Genomic DNA, 15,000 nt, shown 5'->3' on the forward strand with positions numbered 1-15,000 from the left:
GCAGAATAATTTTTTTGAAAATCCTGAAAAAAAGGACTTGAAGGGTCACTGACTAGGAACCTTTGTAGCATGTTGTACCTTATTTTTGTGTCAAAAAATTTAACTTGTGTCAAGACATTTAATGGGGGAAAAAAACAACATTTTCTTGATAAATTGAATATTCCCTTCAATATAAACTAATAATTTTACTGATGGTAAATGTTGTTTTTCCAGGCCAGGTTTTCTCCCAGACCCCAATGATGGCAGTTTATATGTGCTGGGCGGGAAGCACAAGGAAGGCCTGATGGTGAGGAATGCACTTTGTTTGTTTGTGTTTGTGTGTTTGTGTGTCAGCCCGTGTGTCTTGTGTTTTCACCATATTGACCCCATTGTTTTTTGCTGCATCTGCAGAAACTGCCTTTCACCATCCCAGAGCTGGTTCAGTCGGCTCCCTGCCGCAGCTCTGATGGTTTACTCTACACAGGTGTGTATCGCGTGTGTATGCTGAGAAAAGTACGACTGAGACTGACAGACGAGACACGTAGATCTTTGTTATGCCTCACTGGTCTGCTAGCAGTTTTTCCTTCTGTGTGCGTGTGCACATGCAGGTAAGAAGCAGGATGTGTGGTTCGTGGTGGATCCTGAGACGGGCGAGAAGCAAACCAGTCTAACCACCTCCTCCTCCGAATCCATCTGCCCCAACACTCCCCTGCTCTACATAGGACGCACAGGTATGTCGCACAGGCAGTCGCACACACACACACACACGCAAAACACACATGCCCATGTGCTAGGGTATTGTCATTAATCATGTGCTATGAACTTTGCCTGTGCGTTTGTTTTTCCAGAATATATGATCACCATGTTTGACACGAAGGCACAGGAGCTGCGATGGAACGCGACGTACAACGATTACTCCGCTCCGCCGTATGATGAGAAACAAGACTACAGTACGTCTCCGGACACACTCTTTAAGTATAGACAGACTTGTATATTAACAGGTAAAAAATGGTAAATTGACTATAAGTCACAGTCACGCATTCACACACACACACACACACACACACACACACACGGTCATGCAGCGCTGCTATTTCCCTGTCAGAAAAAGCCATGGGAGGTAATTTAGGGTTAAGTGTCTTGCAATTCAGGTTAAGTGTATTGCCCAAGGACACTTCAGCGTGTGGCCTGGGGGGGAAGCGGGGATCCAACCGCTAACCTTTTTGGTTAGGGGACGACCGTCTCTGCTGTACCTCCTGAGCCACAGGCAAACCTTGTGGAACAAGATTTGGTCTTATCTTTCCCCAAAAAACTTGAAAAACATGTTCCTGTTTGTCTGGAGCAGGTGAATTTGGAGAGAATTGGCTCTGTCTGGATTGAAGTTGATGGCAGTTGAGTTTTCACTAATTGACTCATGAATCGCAGCACAACGTTTACGTCAATTAAATATTCTGCTCCATTTTCTTTGTCCCACGTTCTGTTTTCTAAGACTAAGAATGAGCTTTTACTCTCAAACCTAAAGTTATTTAGCTCATTATCGCCACCAGTCTTTGGGGATTTATTTCATGAAACATGGTTAAAAGTTAAATTTTAAAATAACATGTAAAAGTTGTAAATTACAGTTTTTGGCAGAAGTGTGTGGGAGCTTCCCCACTAAACCTTAAAGAATGTATTAAAGTTTTTTTGAAAAGGATGTTTTTCTTCCAGCTTTTCCAACACTTAACACGTGCTCCCTGCTCTCCCTGCAGAAATGGCCCATCTTGTGTCGAGTGGCGACGGTCTCGTTGTGACCGTTGACAGAGAGTCAGGTAGGGAGAGGTGTGTGGTTTTCACTATGTGAAACATATAATTACCTTTTAGGTGCGAGCGGTTGAATGTGTCGCGTTATTTCATCCCTTGCCCTCTAACTGGCTGCTCTGCGTTTTGTCTGTCCTCTAGGCGACGTGCTGTGGAGTCAGAACTACGGCTCGCCCGTCGTGGGGGTCTACCTGTATTCTGGTGACTCTCTACGACACGCCCCCCACCTGTCCCTCGCCATGGAAACGCTGCGCTTCCTCACCTTCTCCTCTGCCAGCGACCAGACGGACTCACACTCCACCCTGAAGTGGAGCTATCAGTTTGTGAAGGAGCAGGCAAGCGCACAAACACAACTTGTGTAAGAGAAAAATTATACACACACACACACACACACACACACACACCCACACACTCCCACCTGCATAGGAAAGAATAGAAACTTTGATTGTGCAGTCATGAAGTAATATCTGGCTTCCAGATTAACACGTATTTATAGTAACTTGAAGTAAAATGCTTTGCAGAAAGCACAAACAATTTCCTAACCTCCTCTCAGACTTTTACCCAATTGTTGCAAGTGCTTAGTTAAATTCAAACGAGGCGGATGCAGAAAACCTCAGATGCTTGTATCTTCTTAATCAGGAAACCTTGAGTTGTATTCTACATCCTATGAACTCTGTTAAGAACATCATCATATCTCTCTTTCGTTTTCTTGAAGTTTGTTTTTATCCTGTGGTTTCATCAGCGAGAGCTGATGGGTAATGCAGCGTGAAATACTCGTACTGCAGTTTAATATACAGCATCTGGTGCAATGATTACATTACATAACATTTTAATTAACAGCAGCAGGGCTGCAAATAATTATTATTTTCATTATCGATTAAGCTTTTGATTATTTTCTTGATTAATCGATGTTGTTTGGTCCATAAAAAGTCATAAAATGGTGAAAAATGTTGATCGTGCTTCCCCAAAACTCCAAAATGATGTTTTGTTTTGTCCACATACCAAAGATATTTAATTTACTGTCACAGAGGAGCAAAAAAACTAGAAAATATTCACATTTAAGAAGCTGAAATTATAGAAATTGTACTTTTTTCCCCCACAAAAACTATTTGAACCAATTAATCAATTTAGTAGTCAATTACTAATCAATAATCAATCAACTATTGCAGCTCTAAACAGCAGTTGTTAAACTCTTTAACACCTGCCAGTCAGTCAGAAACAAGCATTTCTCTGGCATTAGAATAATATATAAATATATAAAGTTAAAAAAAACCTTTCATTCAAAACTAGTTTGTGTCTTCGTCTCTTGCCTATTTTTATAAGTTGAAAAAAAACGACTTCAAGTGTTTGAGGTGACCTGCTGATAGAAACTCAAACGAACAAGCTGATGACAATCTGCCACTATTTATCTGAGGGAAATAATCCAGCTTTTGTTTTTCCTTCAGACCCACTCTCTATGTCGGAAAGTTGGACTCTCACCTCTACGCCTCGACTTCCCTCGTGCACCACGGAGTGTCGTTAGTGGTGAGCTGAAATACATAATCCATCTGTATCACATATATGAATTTAAAAAGTGCCGGGTTTCCTCTAACATCCACCATCAATGCTATTATTCCCTCCTGCTGCAATAGAATATTAATAGGACAGTGTACTGTATCAGATCAGAAAGTAAGGAGCCAATAATGATTGTGGTGATGACAAATTCGCTGTTTTTTTTTTTTTTTTTCATGGTTCGTGTTTCTGGTTGCCATGGCAGCCTCGGGGTCTGACCCTGGCTCGGATCGAAGGTCCTGTGACGGCTGGCGTGACGGTGAGAGAGCGAGGGGAGTGTGAGATCACTCCGTCCACTGACGTGCGCTATCCACCAGGGAGCACCAACAGCCAGAAAAACCACTGGCTGCTAATAGGTAAACACACACACACACACACACACACAGAGCTGAAAGAGCCGAAGTCAGTGGCAACTGTTGTCTTAGTTAAGGAAACACATGTTTAAAGTTCTCGAAAGATTGACGGACCAAACTTATTCGGTGATTTATGTCATAATAGTCTTTTTTTCATTATTCATTATTATTTTTTAAATTTTCTTGTGAAAATATATTATTTAAAAAAAATGTTGACTTTGAAAAAAACAAACAATAAAATATTTAATCTTTGTCAGGCTTTGTTAAGCAGGCTAATCTCAGAATAATTTAAGATTTGAAAATCTCAAATCTGCAAATCTCAAAAAGCTTAACTACTTAAATGTATTCGAATGGACTTTACAATATATGAAAATACTACTGAAATGTTTGAAAACCATAACTTTGCCTTCAGAAGAAAATAGTCGCCTCAGAACTGAAATACCTCTCTGATTTATTAACCACAAAAGAAGGTGACCGCAGCCCTGACGCAAACACAGACGCTCATAAGTTCACTATAACTGTGTGTTTGTGTGTCACAGGCCATCATGAGCTCCCGCCAGTCGCCCACACCACCATGCTGAGGGATTTCCCAGTCAGCCTGCAGCGTTCTGGTGAGGCCGTCATCCCTCCGCGATCTCCCGGCTCCACCACCCGGTCTGTCTCCTACTACCAGCAACGATATGTGAGTCGGCGCACCCCAACGTTACACCCGAGAGTCAGTAAATTACCAGAACGGTATCGGGCAAATTACCCGCTCTTATTAGGCCATTACTCTCCATGGCCCACTTCAAGCTGTGCCAGAGGACAAGGAGTTGATGTGATAAACGGCTAAATGCCCCTTTAACAGCCACTTTGATCGTTAACTGCTTTACATAAAAATAATGCAGACAAACACAGATCTTTTTTTTTTTTCATATTTTCATTGTTTCTTCTCCCTGTCGTCTCATTGCGTCCTTCAGTTCGAGGCGGCTGCCGGTAGCCGTGGCGACACTGATGCAAACAGAGGAGGGGAGGATGCGGGGAGCTCCGAGGAGGCCCAGAGGCCGGTGGCGGTGCTGCCGGTCTACATGACTCAGGACCGCCTGACTCTGGCCGTTCTGACTCTGCTGCTGGGAGGATGGCTGGCCTTCGCCATCACGTACCCCGTTGTGAGTTTGTGTTACTCATGTCTATGTCTGTTGAAAACGCACAGATCACAGTCAGTCACAAGTTGCTCTTCAGTACCAGCAGTGATAAGAAAAGTACGTTATATAAGCCACTCCAGAGCCATCACATGATCGATGACATGACAAACCCTATCTATATTGTACATTATTTATATGTATAAAAAAACAAACTCTGGGAGTGAATAACATGGGAAATAAACAATAGTTTTATAATATATAAATATATACACAGGCATTGAAATAAGAGGAAAATGGCTAAAATTAAAGCAGAATTGTTCTGCAACACATTCTGTTTGTTTGCACCCTTGATAAATGCCAAAAAATAAATAGTGTCGTAGCATCCTTTGAAATGTTTGTGAATTATATTCATTTAGCAAACGAAGCGGAGTTGAAATTAGCTTTTAAACGTATAAGTCAAGTCCTGTGTTTTAGTTCACCAAACAGCCGCTAACCTTGTTTACATAGAGTTGAAATGAGGCCAATGTTTCTCAGCGTCTGAGCCGCATCTGTGATCTGTGTTTTTTTTTGTTTATTTCACAGCGCGCGGCCCAGCAGCTGAAAGCTCAAAGGCAGCTGGAGGAGGCTTTCGAGTCTCGTCTGCAGCGCATGCAGACCAACATGCAGACCACCGCTCAGACGGCGACCTTGGTTTCTTCGGACGTGACCCTCTCCACTGACACGAACCTCTCCAGTGGTACGCAACTGATGGATTGTTTTTCCCCTCTTATTTGACGTATAAGGTAGCGTTGAAGGAATGTTTTCTCACTTGCAAGATACTGAATATCCAGACATTTCTGTATCCAGACTCTGCGCCTGCCTCTGCCGACCCTCCACCCAGTCCCCACGCTCACAGCAGCGGCAACTCAGGCGCTGACAGAAATGACCCAGCCGGTCACAAACCCACAGCAGGTAACTCATCAAACTCTTTGTTTTTGTCAGACACAATGTATATTATTTCCCGCTGTCTTATGAGATGACATTCATTTGTCTCTTCTTCACTCCCTCAGAGGGAAACAGTGAGGAGGTGCAGGTGGGTAAGATCTCCTTCACTCCGACCGACGTCCTCGGACACGGCACTGCGGGAACGTTTGTCTTCAGGTATGACGACGTCATGGCGCGCGTGTTTCACTCTGCCATATTTTTTCCACAGTGCTGTTATGTTAGTTGACAGCATTGTCCTTACTCAGTGGATTATATTATTTATATTTACGCATAATCATTAATCGCATAACTGGTATATTTTACCCCCTTTTTTTTTTTTACATTTCTGCCTACTATTTTTCAAAGCACAACATACTGTAGCTGCCACTTGTTTGCACTGATTTCATTCCAGAATGAAAATGAACTTAATCCATCACAGTTGAACAATTAGCAACAGTTGGTTGACAAGTAAAAGACAGTAGATAAATTAAAAAAAAACCTTCCGCTATGTTCAGTCGTGACGTAAAGCAAACACAATGTTTAGTTAATGGGCTACAACATACACAACCTCAGTTATTAAAACATGCATGGAACTGTATAAACAGTAAACACTCTCTCCTGTGTTGGGGATGTCAGGGGTACATTTGACGGACGGAACGTAGCGGTGAAGCGGATCCTGCCCGAGTGTTTCGAGGTCGCCGAGAGAGAGGTGCAGCTCCTCCGGGAGTCCGACACTCACCCCAACGTCATCCGGTACTTCTGCACCGAGCGAGACCGCCTCTTCACGTACATCGCGATCGAGCTGTGCGCTGCGACCCTGCAACAGGTCGGCGCCAACGAGCAAACTACCTGTAGTTTTATTAAACATGTTTATTTATGATGAGCGTTCCTTGATGACAGAACCAACCTGTGTTTGTCTTCATTCCACGCAGTATGTGGAGGACACATCCTGTTTTTCTGAGTTGAATCCTATAACTCTACTGGAACAGACCATGTGTGGCCTTTCACACCTCCACTCACTCAACATAGGTCTGAGATACACACTCATACCGTATGTTCATGTATACACATAACTACTTTTTACTGTGACATCTACAATGCACCCTCACTTCACTTCCTTCACCTCCTCCCTCAGTCCACCGTGACCTGAAGCCCAGAAACATCCTCCTGTCTGGGCCCAGTGCGCTGGGTCAGGTGCGAGCCCTCATCTCCGACTTTGGACTCTGTAAGAAGATCCCGGACGGCCGGAGCAGCTTCTCCCTGCGCTCGGGAATACCGGGAACTGAAGGGTGGATAGCTCCTGAAGTGCTGTGGGACTTGCCTGGAAATAAACCAGTAAGATGCACGTTATAGGGGCAGAGTGGTTAGTCTTTGAACCTCAGAAGTGATTCAGTCAACTCTGATGATTGGGACAAAACTCTTTGAGATGCAAAATTGACAGTTTGAAACGTTTTCTTTTTCTTTTTTATACTTGCAAATCATTAATTTGATGAAATTCTTATAGTTACGTATGGTAAAATAGAATCATTCCCAAATATGTCAGATTTTTCACGTCACGATCTATTCATTATTTCCTGTAGAAATGATGGAAATGCAGCAAAAGGATTTATCTTTATCTATTGTTATAAAAAAAAACGTTTTCCCTGGTCCAGGCCCCACTCCTCCACCAAGTTTTGTACAAATCGGTTCAGTACTTCTTCCATAATCCTGCTGACACACAAACAGACAAAGCAACAAACGGACTCGGGTGAAAAACACAACCCACCTTGGTGGAAGTGACCAGGTTCATTTATTGTTATGGTCCAAAATTTTCAATTTGTCTCGTGAATTCTAGCATAAAGAGCCCCAAAACTATATTATTATTTTTTTTAAATCTTCTAAATCTCCTGTGACTTCTTCAACCAAACCTAAATCCCCCGGCTGTAAAGGTTCCACATACTGTCGTGTCTTAAATTAAGTTCACATTTTAAAAATTTGATTTGATTTCAATCTTTCCTCAGACAGCAGCGGTGGACGTGTTCTCAGCCGGCTGTGTGTTCTACTACGTGGTCAGCAGGGGGCAGCACCCGTTTGGCGACGCTCTGAGACGACAGGTCAACATCCTGTCGGGGGAATATTCACTCTCACACTTTATGGAGGATATACACGGTGAGGGCAGTGTGTCCCAATGATTATACTATTTATTCTGAAACACGTCATTAATAATTCTGGCCCTCGAGAAGTCTTCTTTGAGTCCCATGAATTAGAAAATCATTACTTGTGAAGGCTGTGATTTCTTGTAAATTGATTTTTTTGAATCCCCAAACAGGAAAAATTTGCTCGCAATTGGTTTTTTTTACGTTAAAAGGTTCAAACAAGAAACACTGTTATGAAGTCGGGTCGAATCAAAACTCCTCTCAACAAACCATCTTCTTTGCAAATACGCTGCAGCTCCCCAAAATATTATTGTCGCCTCCAGCACGCCGTCTCCCAAAGATGTGTGCTCGAAATAAATTTGATTTTACTTCTGTCACGTCTCCTGTGGGATTTCAGCCTTTTCTTCTGTACGTCTAGCTCACTTGCATTGAATGTTACACAACAACAAAAAAGGCCCCAGGCTACATTTTTGATAGTTATGATTCTAAACCTCTGCGAGATTGTAATGGAAAAGACATCAAAATTACACATCACTAACATTTCATATCTCATGTCGAATCAGATGACTTCATAGCGCAGGATCTGGTCGAGCAGATGATCAGTCCTGTGGCCGAGACGCGGCCCTCCACCGCCTGCGTGCTCAAACACCCGTTCTTCTGGAGCTCCGAGAAGCAGCTGCTCTTTTTCCAGGTGTGTCGAGTTTGTTTCAGATTGCAACGCTTGTGTCTCCTTTCGTGCCTTTCAAAAAAGTTCCTGTGTCTTGTGTAGTTTTCCCTCTCGCTCTTGCCTGTACACGCTTTTTAAAAATATTCTATTCTCTGCACGTGCGAAGGATGTGAGCGATCGAATAGAGAAGGAACCAGCAGACAGTCCGATTGTGGTCAGACTGGAGAATGCGGGAAGAGCTGTGGTCCGAACCAACTGGAGGATGCACATCTCTGTGCCTCTTCAGACAGGTGCGCGCACACACACACACACACACACACACACACACACACACAGAGAAATGTGCCCACACGTTCACACACACAGTATCACTTGACTGTGCAGCGTAACAAAGATCCGCCAATGCTCTGTAATCATTTTTCAGACTTGCGGCGATTCAGGACATATAAAGGAAACTCAGTCCGAGACCTTCTGAGAGCCATGAGGAATAAGGTCAGTCGGCATGCAGACACGCATTTCGATATGTATTTTGTGTTTCCACAAGCAGACACACTGTGTCTGAGACTTACTTTCTTCTCGTCACAGAAACATCACTACCACGAGCTGCCACCGGAGGTGCAGGGGACCCTCGGCGAGCTGCCCGAGGGCTTCGTCAGCTACTTCACCTCGCGGTTCCCACGGTTACTGATGCACACGCACGCTGCCCTGAGCATCTGCGGCCACGAGAGACTGTTTCACCCCTACTATCTGCCCCCAAGTGCCAAATAACTTTCATAACCACTCTGCACTCCGTGCCATTCATTTACAAACACACACACACACACACACACACACACACACACACACACCTACATCCTTGTACTTTTTTGGTGAGCAAAGGAAATCGCCGACAGTGGCATGTTATTGCTTTTGTAAAGCCCATGCTGTTTTTTTTTCGAGGGGAAGTTACACTGTTGTTGAAAAAGTTTTTGTAAACCTTGATTTGTTTTATAGATCAATCAAATTTTTTTTCTTCAGCTATTGCTCAATAGATTAATTGAAAAGTTAAATTGGAAAATACTACAACCTCCACCAAGCCTGCATACAGTTTTTATATTGAAAATTTTTGTGTTTTTTACTGTTTAACTCCAACATAGTGAAAAGCAATTTTAAAGGCAGGTGCCAAATATTTGTATTCAATATTGCATATGAACTCAAGTGCAATACTTTATTAGAAGAAGGAAAAGGCCCCAAAACTAATCGTTAATTGATCTTTGGGCCCATTTTTATCATAATTCTCTGAAAATAATATCTGCACGTCTTGGAGCGTCTCCCGTTTAACAGAAATGTTTTTAAAGATTTCTTTTACCTTTTTTTATTTAGCATTTTTGCCTTTAGTTGATGGCAAAGATGAGAGAGAGAGAGAGAGAAAGAGTTACGACATGCAGCCAACGTCTCCAAAGATAATAAGAAAATATCACTTATTTCATGAAGATATACTTATGAAATTATTTTTTAAATAGTCTGCGAAGGTAACCAATCATACACAGATCTCACATTCAGATTGTAGCTACGGGCCAATGAGACTTGATTTTGGCTTTTTAGAGCGATAAATGAATTCAGTTTACTAGAATGTGAGTCTGTTGTGGACGGTGATGGTCACGTCTGATTGGCTAAGGCGCCAAGCACTGCAGGTAACACACACACACACACACACACACACTGGACAACGACAAGCTAGTGTAAGAGCTTGTTGTTGTGGTTTTCAAGTGAAGCTGCATTTTAACCTTTAACCTGCTGCTCCTCAGTAGAAAGTGCCAAAGACGTTGCTTTTATGTATTTGATGTTTGTTTGAATGTTTCCGTTACTGAAAAAAAAAGGAAAATATCATTGGCACTGTTGAAAAAAAAAAAAAAAGACTGGCAGACTCTGTGCTCATTTGATTTTAAGCTGCGGACGCGTACGGGACCCGTTCACCTTTCTTCTTTTCTTTTTTTTAAAAACAAACTGAAATGCAGTTTGTTTCACTGGATCAACACTCCTGAATGTCCCTGCTGCTTTGAGCCTTTGAGCCTTGACAGCTTCACTAAACGCTCTCTCCTCCCTGTAACTGCTGGATGGAGGATGGTTTGTAGTTCTGCAGTAGAATACACGATGAAGAATCAATCTTTTGTACAGTGAGTGAATTAAATTGATGCTTTGGTTTGCGCCAGAGAATGAAAACAAAAGAAAAGTCTGAGTGTGTTGATCTTGTGAACAGACGAACCGAAGAGATCAATTCTTCTTGTTGTCATTTTAAATCTGACACTTCCATCACACACCGGCTGGTGTTGGGTGACAAAACGAAAAGAAACAGTCACAACTAGCCTCTCTGTCGTCTTCTTAACTGCAGCCCGGTAATAAACTAGACCACGTTCAGACAGTAGGTAATTATTTTATTTTAAATTATGGTACGAGTGGTGTGGTTCTACATGAACACAGTGGATTTAAAGCGTTCGAATCAGCATTTGTTTGCTCACTAACAGTCAAACATCGATCCAATCTGATGGAACTACACTGATGATATCAATCTTTGTCTATTGGGCACTTTTTCGAAATCCACATTAACAAGTGATTTACAACGGCAGCACAATAGATTCAAAGTAAAGCGGACGAGTCATTGAATCATCCGTTGTCAAATGGATCAGGTGGAAACTATTTGATGCATAAAAACAACAATATTGGTGTGTGAAGACAGAAAGGTCTGGTGCTGGTGCACACGATACTAAAGCGTCACATATAGATTGATATTGAAATGATGTTTCTTTTTTTCCCCCCAATAAATCTTCAACCTTAACGATTGTTGCTCATGAATATTTGACATGGAGAAATACCGTAACAGACTGTAGGATTTGCTATTGGAAAGAAAAAACCAAAACCAAATAGACAAACAGGAAACAGGAAACATCCCAAAGCTGACACATGATTTGACGGTTTCGCTATTAAATCACATCAGTCAGTGAAAAGGGTGTCATACTCGTTTTGTACCAGCAGGAGGAGACATCTGCCTCGTACATCTTCCTCCTGCTCCTCCAAACTGCCTCTCATAATAAAAGATTTTAAAAAAATGACCTAGTCACCTAAACAGTGACAAGTGATGATTTTTTCCATATACTCAGTGTGAATGCTGTAAGAGGCCTTGAGTGTTTTTTTCTAAGGCTCTGTATGCATGTGAATTTGCGTTTGTCTTCATCTAACCGCGTGCGTTAGTTCATCTGTTGTGCCCCATCTTCACTGATAAACAAACAAACAAACAGACAAACAGACCGCCCTCCAGGCTCTGGCGACAGTTAGCGCACAACAGCGGATGAGACGCCAGGTCATCGGCGAGTCGATCCCCCTGTCAGTGGGAACCACAGCAGAAGGGGCTCTAACAAGGAGGAGGCCCGGGGGTCCGGGCGATGTGTCACGGCCAGATCATCCACTAATGAACCACTGGCTGTTTATGTTTCACTGTATGATGCATTGGTCTGGTCAGTCCGCACACGCGCGCGCGCGTGTGTGTGTGTGTGTGTGTGTGTGTGTGTGTGTGCGTGTGTAGGGCAGAGGCAGTAACAAAGGGAGTACTTGGCTCATTATTAAATATCAGAGTTCAGCTGTAGGCCCAATCAAAACAGCCTTAGGGAAACATCAGCTTAACCAAAGTCATGAGACCAAATTCACTCACACACGCGCACACACACACACACACACACACACACACACAAACACAAACAGGTCTGTGTGTGTACCCTGCGTACTAAACCAAACAGACGATGACTTTTCACTGATATTTTCTAATTTCTCCAACATATCATTTTAGCAAATTTAGACTGAAGCTGTTTATTCTGTGAATTCATGTGAGTTTGTCCTTGTCCGTGTGTGTGTGTGTGTGTGTGTGTGTGTGTGTGTGTGTGTGTGTGAGTGAGTGAGTGAGTGAGTGAGTGAGTGAGTGTGTGTGTGTGTGTGAGTGAGTGAGTGAGTGAGTGAGTGAGTGAGTGTGTGTGTGTGTGTGTGTGTGTGTGTGTGAGTGAGTGTGTGTGTATGTGTGTGAGTGTGTGTGAGTGTGTCTGTGAGTGTGTGTGTATGTGTGTGTGAGTGTGTGTGTGTGTGTGTGTGTGTCACCGTGCCTCTGCCAGGTGGCGGTGGTTCATCGAGGGTTTTACAGGTTGTTAATAGGTTGTTTTTATGGTCTTTCCTTGTGTTTTATTGAGAAGTCCCTGAAACATGTGAGTGTCTGAAGGACAGGAGAATGTTTTCTCAGTCAACTATCACGTCTGGTTCACACGAGTGTGAAGATAGATCCTTTATTCTCATTCTTCCCCTTCCGCCTGCAAACTTCTTTAATACAGTTTATCGTCTCTGTCACTGACGATTACACCTGACATTAGATCATTTCCTCTTTTACTTTTACGCTCACTTCCCTTTCCTTCACTCACTCACTTAATTCCGTCAGCCCTGTGTGTAACTTATTTACCCAGGAGCAACAAAAAGACAATTATTCATCAGCATCTCCTTCTCCAGTTGCCTCGGTGCATCTCTCTTCACCAGAGCAGATCTCAGGCCTGTTCGACTCCACTCACCCCTTCAGGCAAAATACACTAGTAATGCTTCAGTCTTATTACTTTACACCTTAAACATGAAACTAATGACAGAGGACAGAGCTCATCTGTTTGATTTTGAAACTTGAATAATTCTACTTGCCGATTGTGTCTGTTGGGTCTCCTGCTCTGCGTCTGCCCGGGCGACCTGATCAAATAACGGTCAGATACATTCAGGGTGATGGATAGTGTGTTCTGATTGGTTGTCAGGGTTATAATGATCCGGTCGGCCAGGAGGTGGTTGCCATATGGCGTTGCTATGGAGTCACTCCTCTCGTTTGTGGAATTACAATTACAATGTATTACTTATACATTAAGCCATCACATATTTGGGAGAGGAGACATTACAATATTTGGTCGCCACGTTTCCTCATTAATTGCCTGCCCGGGAGCCAATATTGTTGATAGTATCAATTACACCTGTTTCTTTCCCGGCACATTTGCACCTTCGTGTTACCATGTTCCTCTGCACACTACTGGTAACTGATTGTGTACTACTGCACTATTTCCACTGTTAATATTTCATGTAAATTCCTTAAATTTATTATTCTCATTCTCTATATTTTTTTGCAATTCGTATATACATATATTTTTTTTTACATTTATTTGTGTATATATTGTATATATTTTCAACGGGTGCTGTGTGAAACCTGCTGCTGTTACACGGGTAATTTCCCAGCTTGCAATAAATAAAGTATCTATCTATCTATCAATCTTTCTATCTATATGTAGTGTAACACAGATGTGCGCACACACACACACGCACACGCACACACACACACACACACACACAGACAGTGGCTGTAACACACTTGTCCAAGTGCAAGCTGAGGACAAAATGTCCCGCGCCTCTCTGCCCCTGTTGTAAACGAAGGCTTCCTCATGTTCCACAGACCAGGGGGGGGTTGGGGGGGTGTATTTCTGCTCCTCTCATCTCCTTTGTAGGATACCACGGGAGGCTGGTTTGGGTTTCTCTGATGTGTGTGTGTGTGTGTGTGTGTAGGAGGGGGGGGGGGGGGGGGGGGGGGGGGGGGGGGGGATGGACAGGCAAAAGGATGTCGCTCTTACAGTCTCTCCATTTTGGGATCAGGACAGGAAGTGGTCTCAGCAGAGGAAACATGACACCCCCCCCCCCCTCTCTCTCCCTCCGTCCTCTTACTTTTTCTTGTATTCCCTCTTCCTCCCTTTGTCCGTCCCTCCCCCCTCCAGTCTCTCTGTTCGTCCCCATTCACAGGATCATATCTGTCTTTTTTTGGGGGGGGTACAGATGCCACAGGCTGCCACGTGTTTGTGCGGTGTGTGTGTGTGTGTGTGTGTGTGTAAAGACCATAAACTACATTCTACTCACTTCCTGTGTTAGTACATGTAGGTTGTGCTGAGCAGTGATTTCTACAGCGAGGGGCTGGACCTCTGGTCTGTTTGTCAGTGGGCCCCCTCCCTCTCTCCCGGGAGTGGCAGTCTGTTATGTATCAAGAGCCTCCTCTGATTAAAAGCCAAAGCAAAGGTCAGACTCCGCTGGGTGACGGAGATATCGCCCCGACTCCGGCTCGACTCTCATGCCCAGCGGGCCGATGGCTCGGGCCGATGAGCTTCATATTACATTGTGTGGAATGAAGAGTCCGGGGTTCGCCTGCAGGCTCCGCGCACCAGTAGGATATCACTTATCGGGAGCCTCCGCTCTCCGCTCTCAGCTCTCTGGCTTCGCTTGTGTTCATAAATATTGATTTGAACTGCCCCAGGACGTATTTGAATTCATTTTCTTTCATGAACTCAAAACAAAGTTTAAACTCCTCTGTCCTCCCCTCCTCCTCTTCCTCCTCCTCCTCCTCTTCC

The 15,000-nt window shown here is 43.5% G+C and overlaps 1 protein-coding gene across 1 annotated transcript in view; it reads left to right on the forward strand.

The window, feature by feature from the left end:
• The window catches only part of ern2 (endoplasmic reticulum to nucleus signaling 2), a 13,773-nt gene extending 2,389 nt beyond the window's left edge, over nt 1-11,384 (forward strand). The window contains exons 4-24 of the mRNA XM_035636207.2: nt 214-286; nt 391-463; nt 588-710; nt 828-929; nt 1,728-1,787; nt 1,918-2,134; nt 3,222-3,300; nt 3,533-3,683; nt 4,220-4,362; nt 4,640-4,828; nt 5,387-5,540; nt 5,651-5,755; nt 5,854-5,944; nt 6,404-6,593; nt 6,700-6,796; nt 6,903-7,102; nt 7,768-7,915; nt 8,466-8,593; nt 8,736-8,859; nt 8,994-9,061; nt 9,155-11,384. Of these exons, the coding sequence (XP_035492100.2) occupies nt 214-286; nt 391-463; nt 588-710; nt 828-929; nt 1,728-1,787; nt 1,918-2,134; nt 3,222-3,300; nt 3,533-3,683; nt 4,220-4,362; nt 4,640-4,828; nt 5,387-5,540; nt 5,651-5,755; nt 5,854-5,944; nt 6,404-6,593; nt 6,700-6,796; nt 6,903-7,102; nt 7,768-7,915; nt 8,466-8,593; nt 8,736-8,859; nt 8,994-9,061; nt 9,155-9,337 (2,698 nt within the window). The 3' untranslated portion in view covers nt 9,338-11,384. The remainder of the gene's footprint in view (nt 1-213; nt 287-390; nt 464-587; nt 711-827; nt 930-1,727; nt 1,788-1,917; nt 2,135-3,221; nt 3,301-3,532; nt 3,684-4,219; nt 4,363-4,639; nt 4,829-5,386; nt 5,541-5,650; nt 5,756-5,853; nt 5,945-6,403; nt 6,594-6,699; nt 6,797-6,902; nt 7,103-7,767; nt 7,916-8,465; nt 8,594-8,735; nt 8,860-8,993; nt 9,062-9,154) is intronic.
• The last annotated feature ends 3,616 nt before the right edge of the window (nt 11,385-15,000 follow it).

This window comes from Scophthalmus maximus, chromosome 8 (assembly GCF_022379125.1).
Source record: "Scophthalmus maximus strain ysfricsl-2021 chromosome 8, ASM2237912v1, whole genome shotgun sequence".
Lineage (NCBI taxonomy): Eukaryota > Metazoa > Chordata > Actinopteri > Pleuronectiformes > Scophthalmidae > Scophthalmus > Scophthalmus maximus.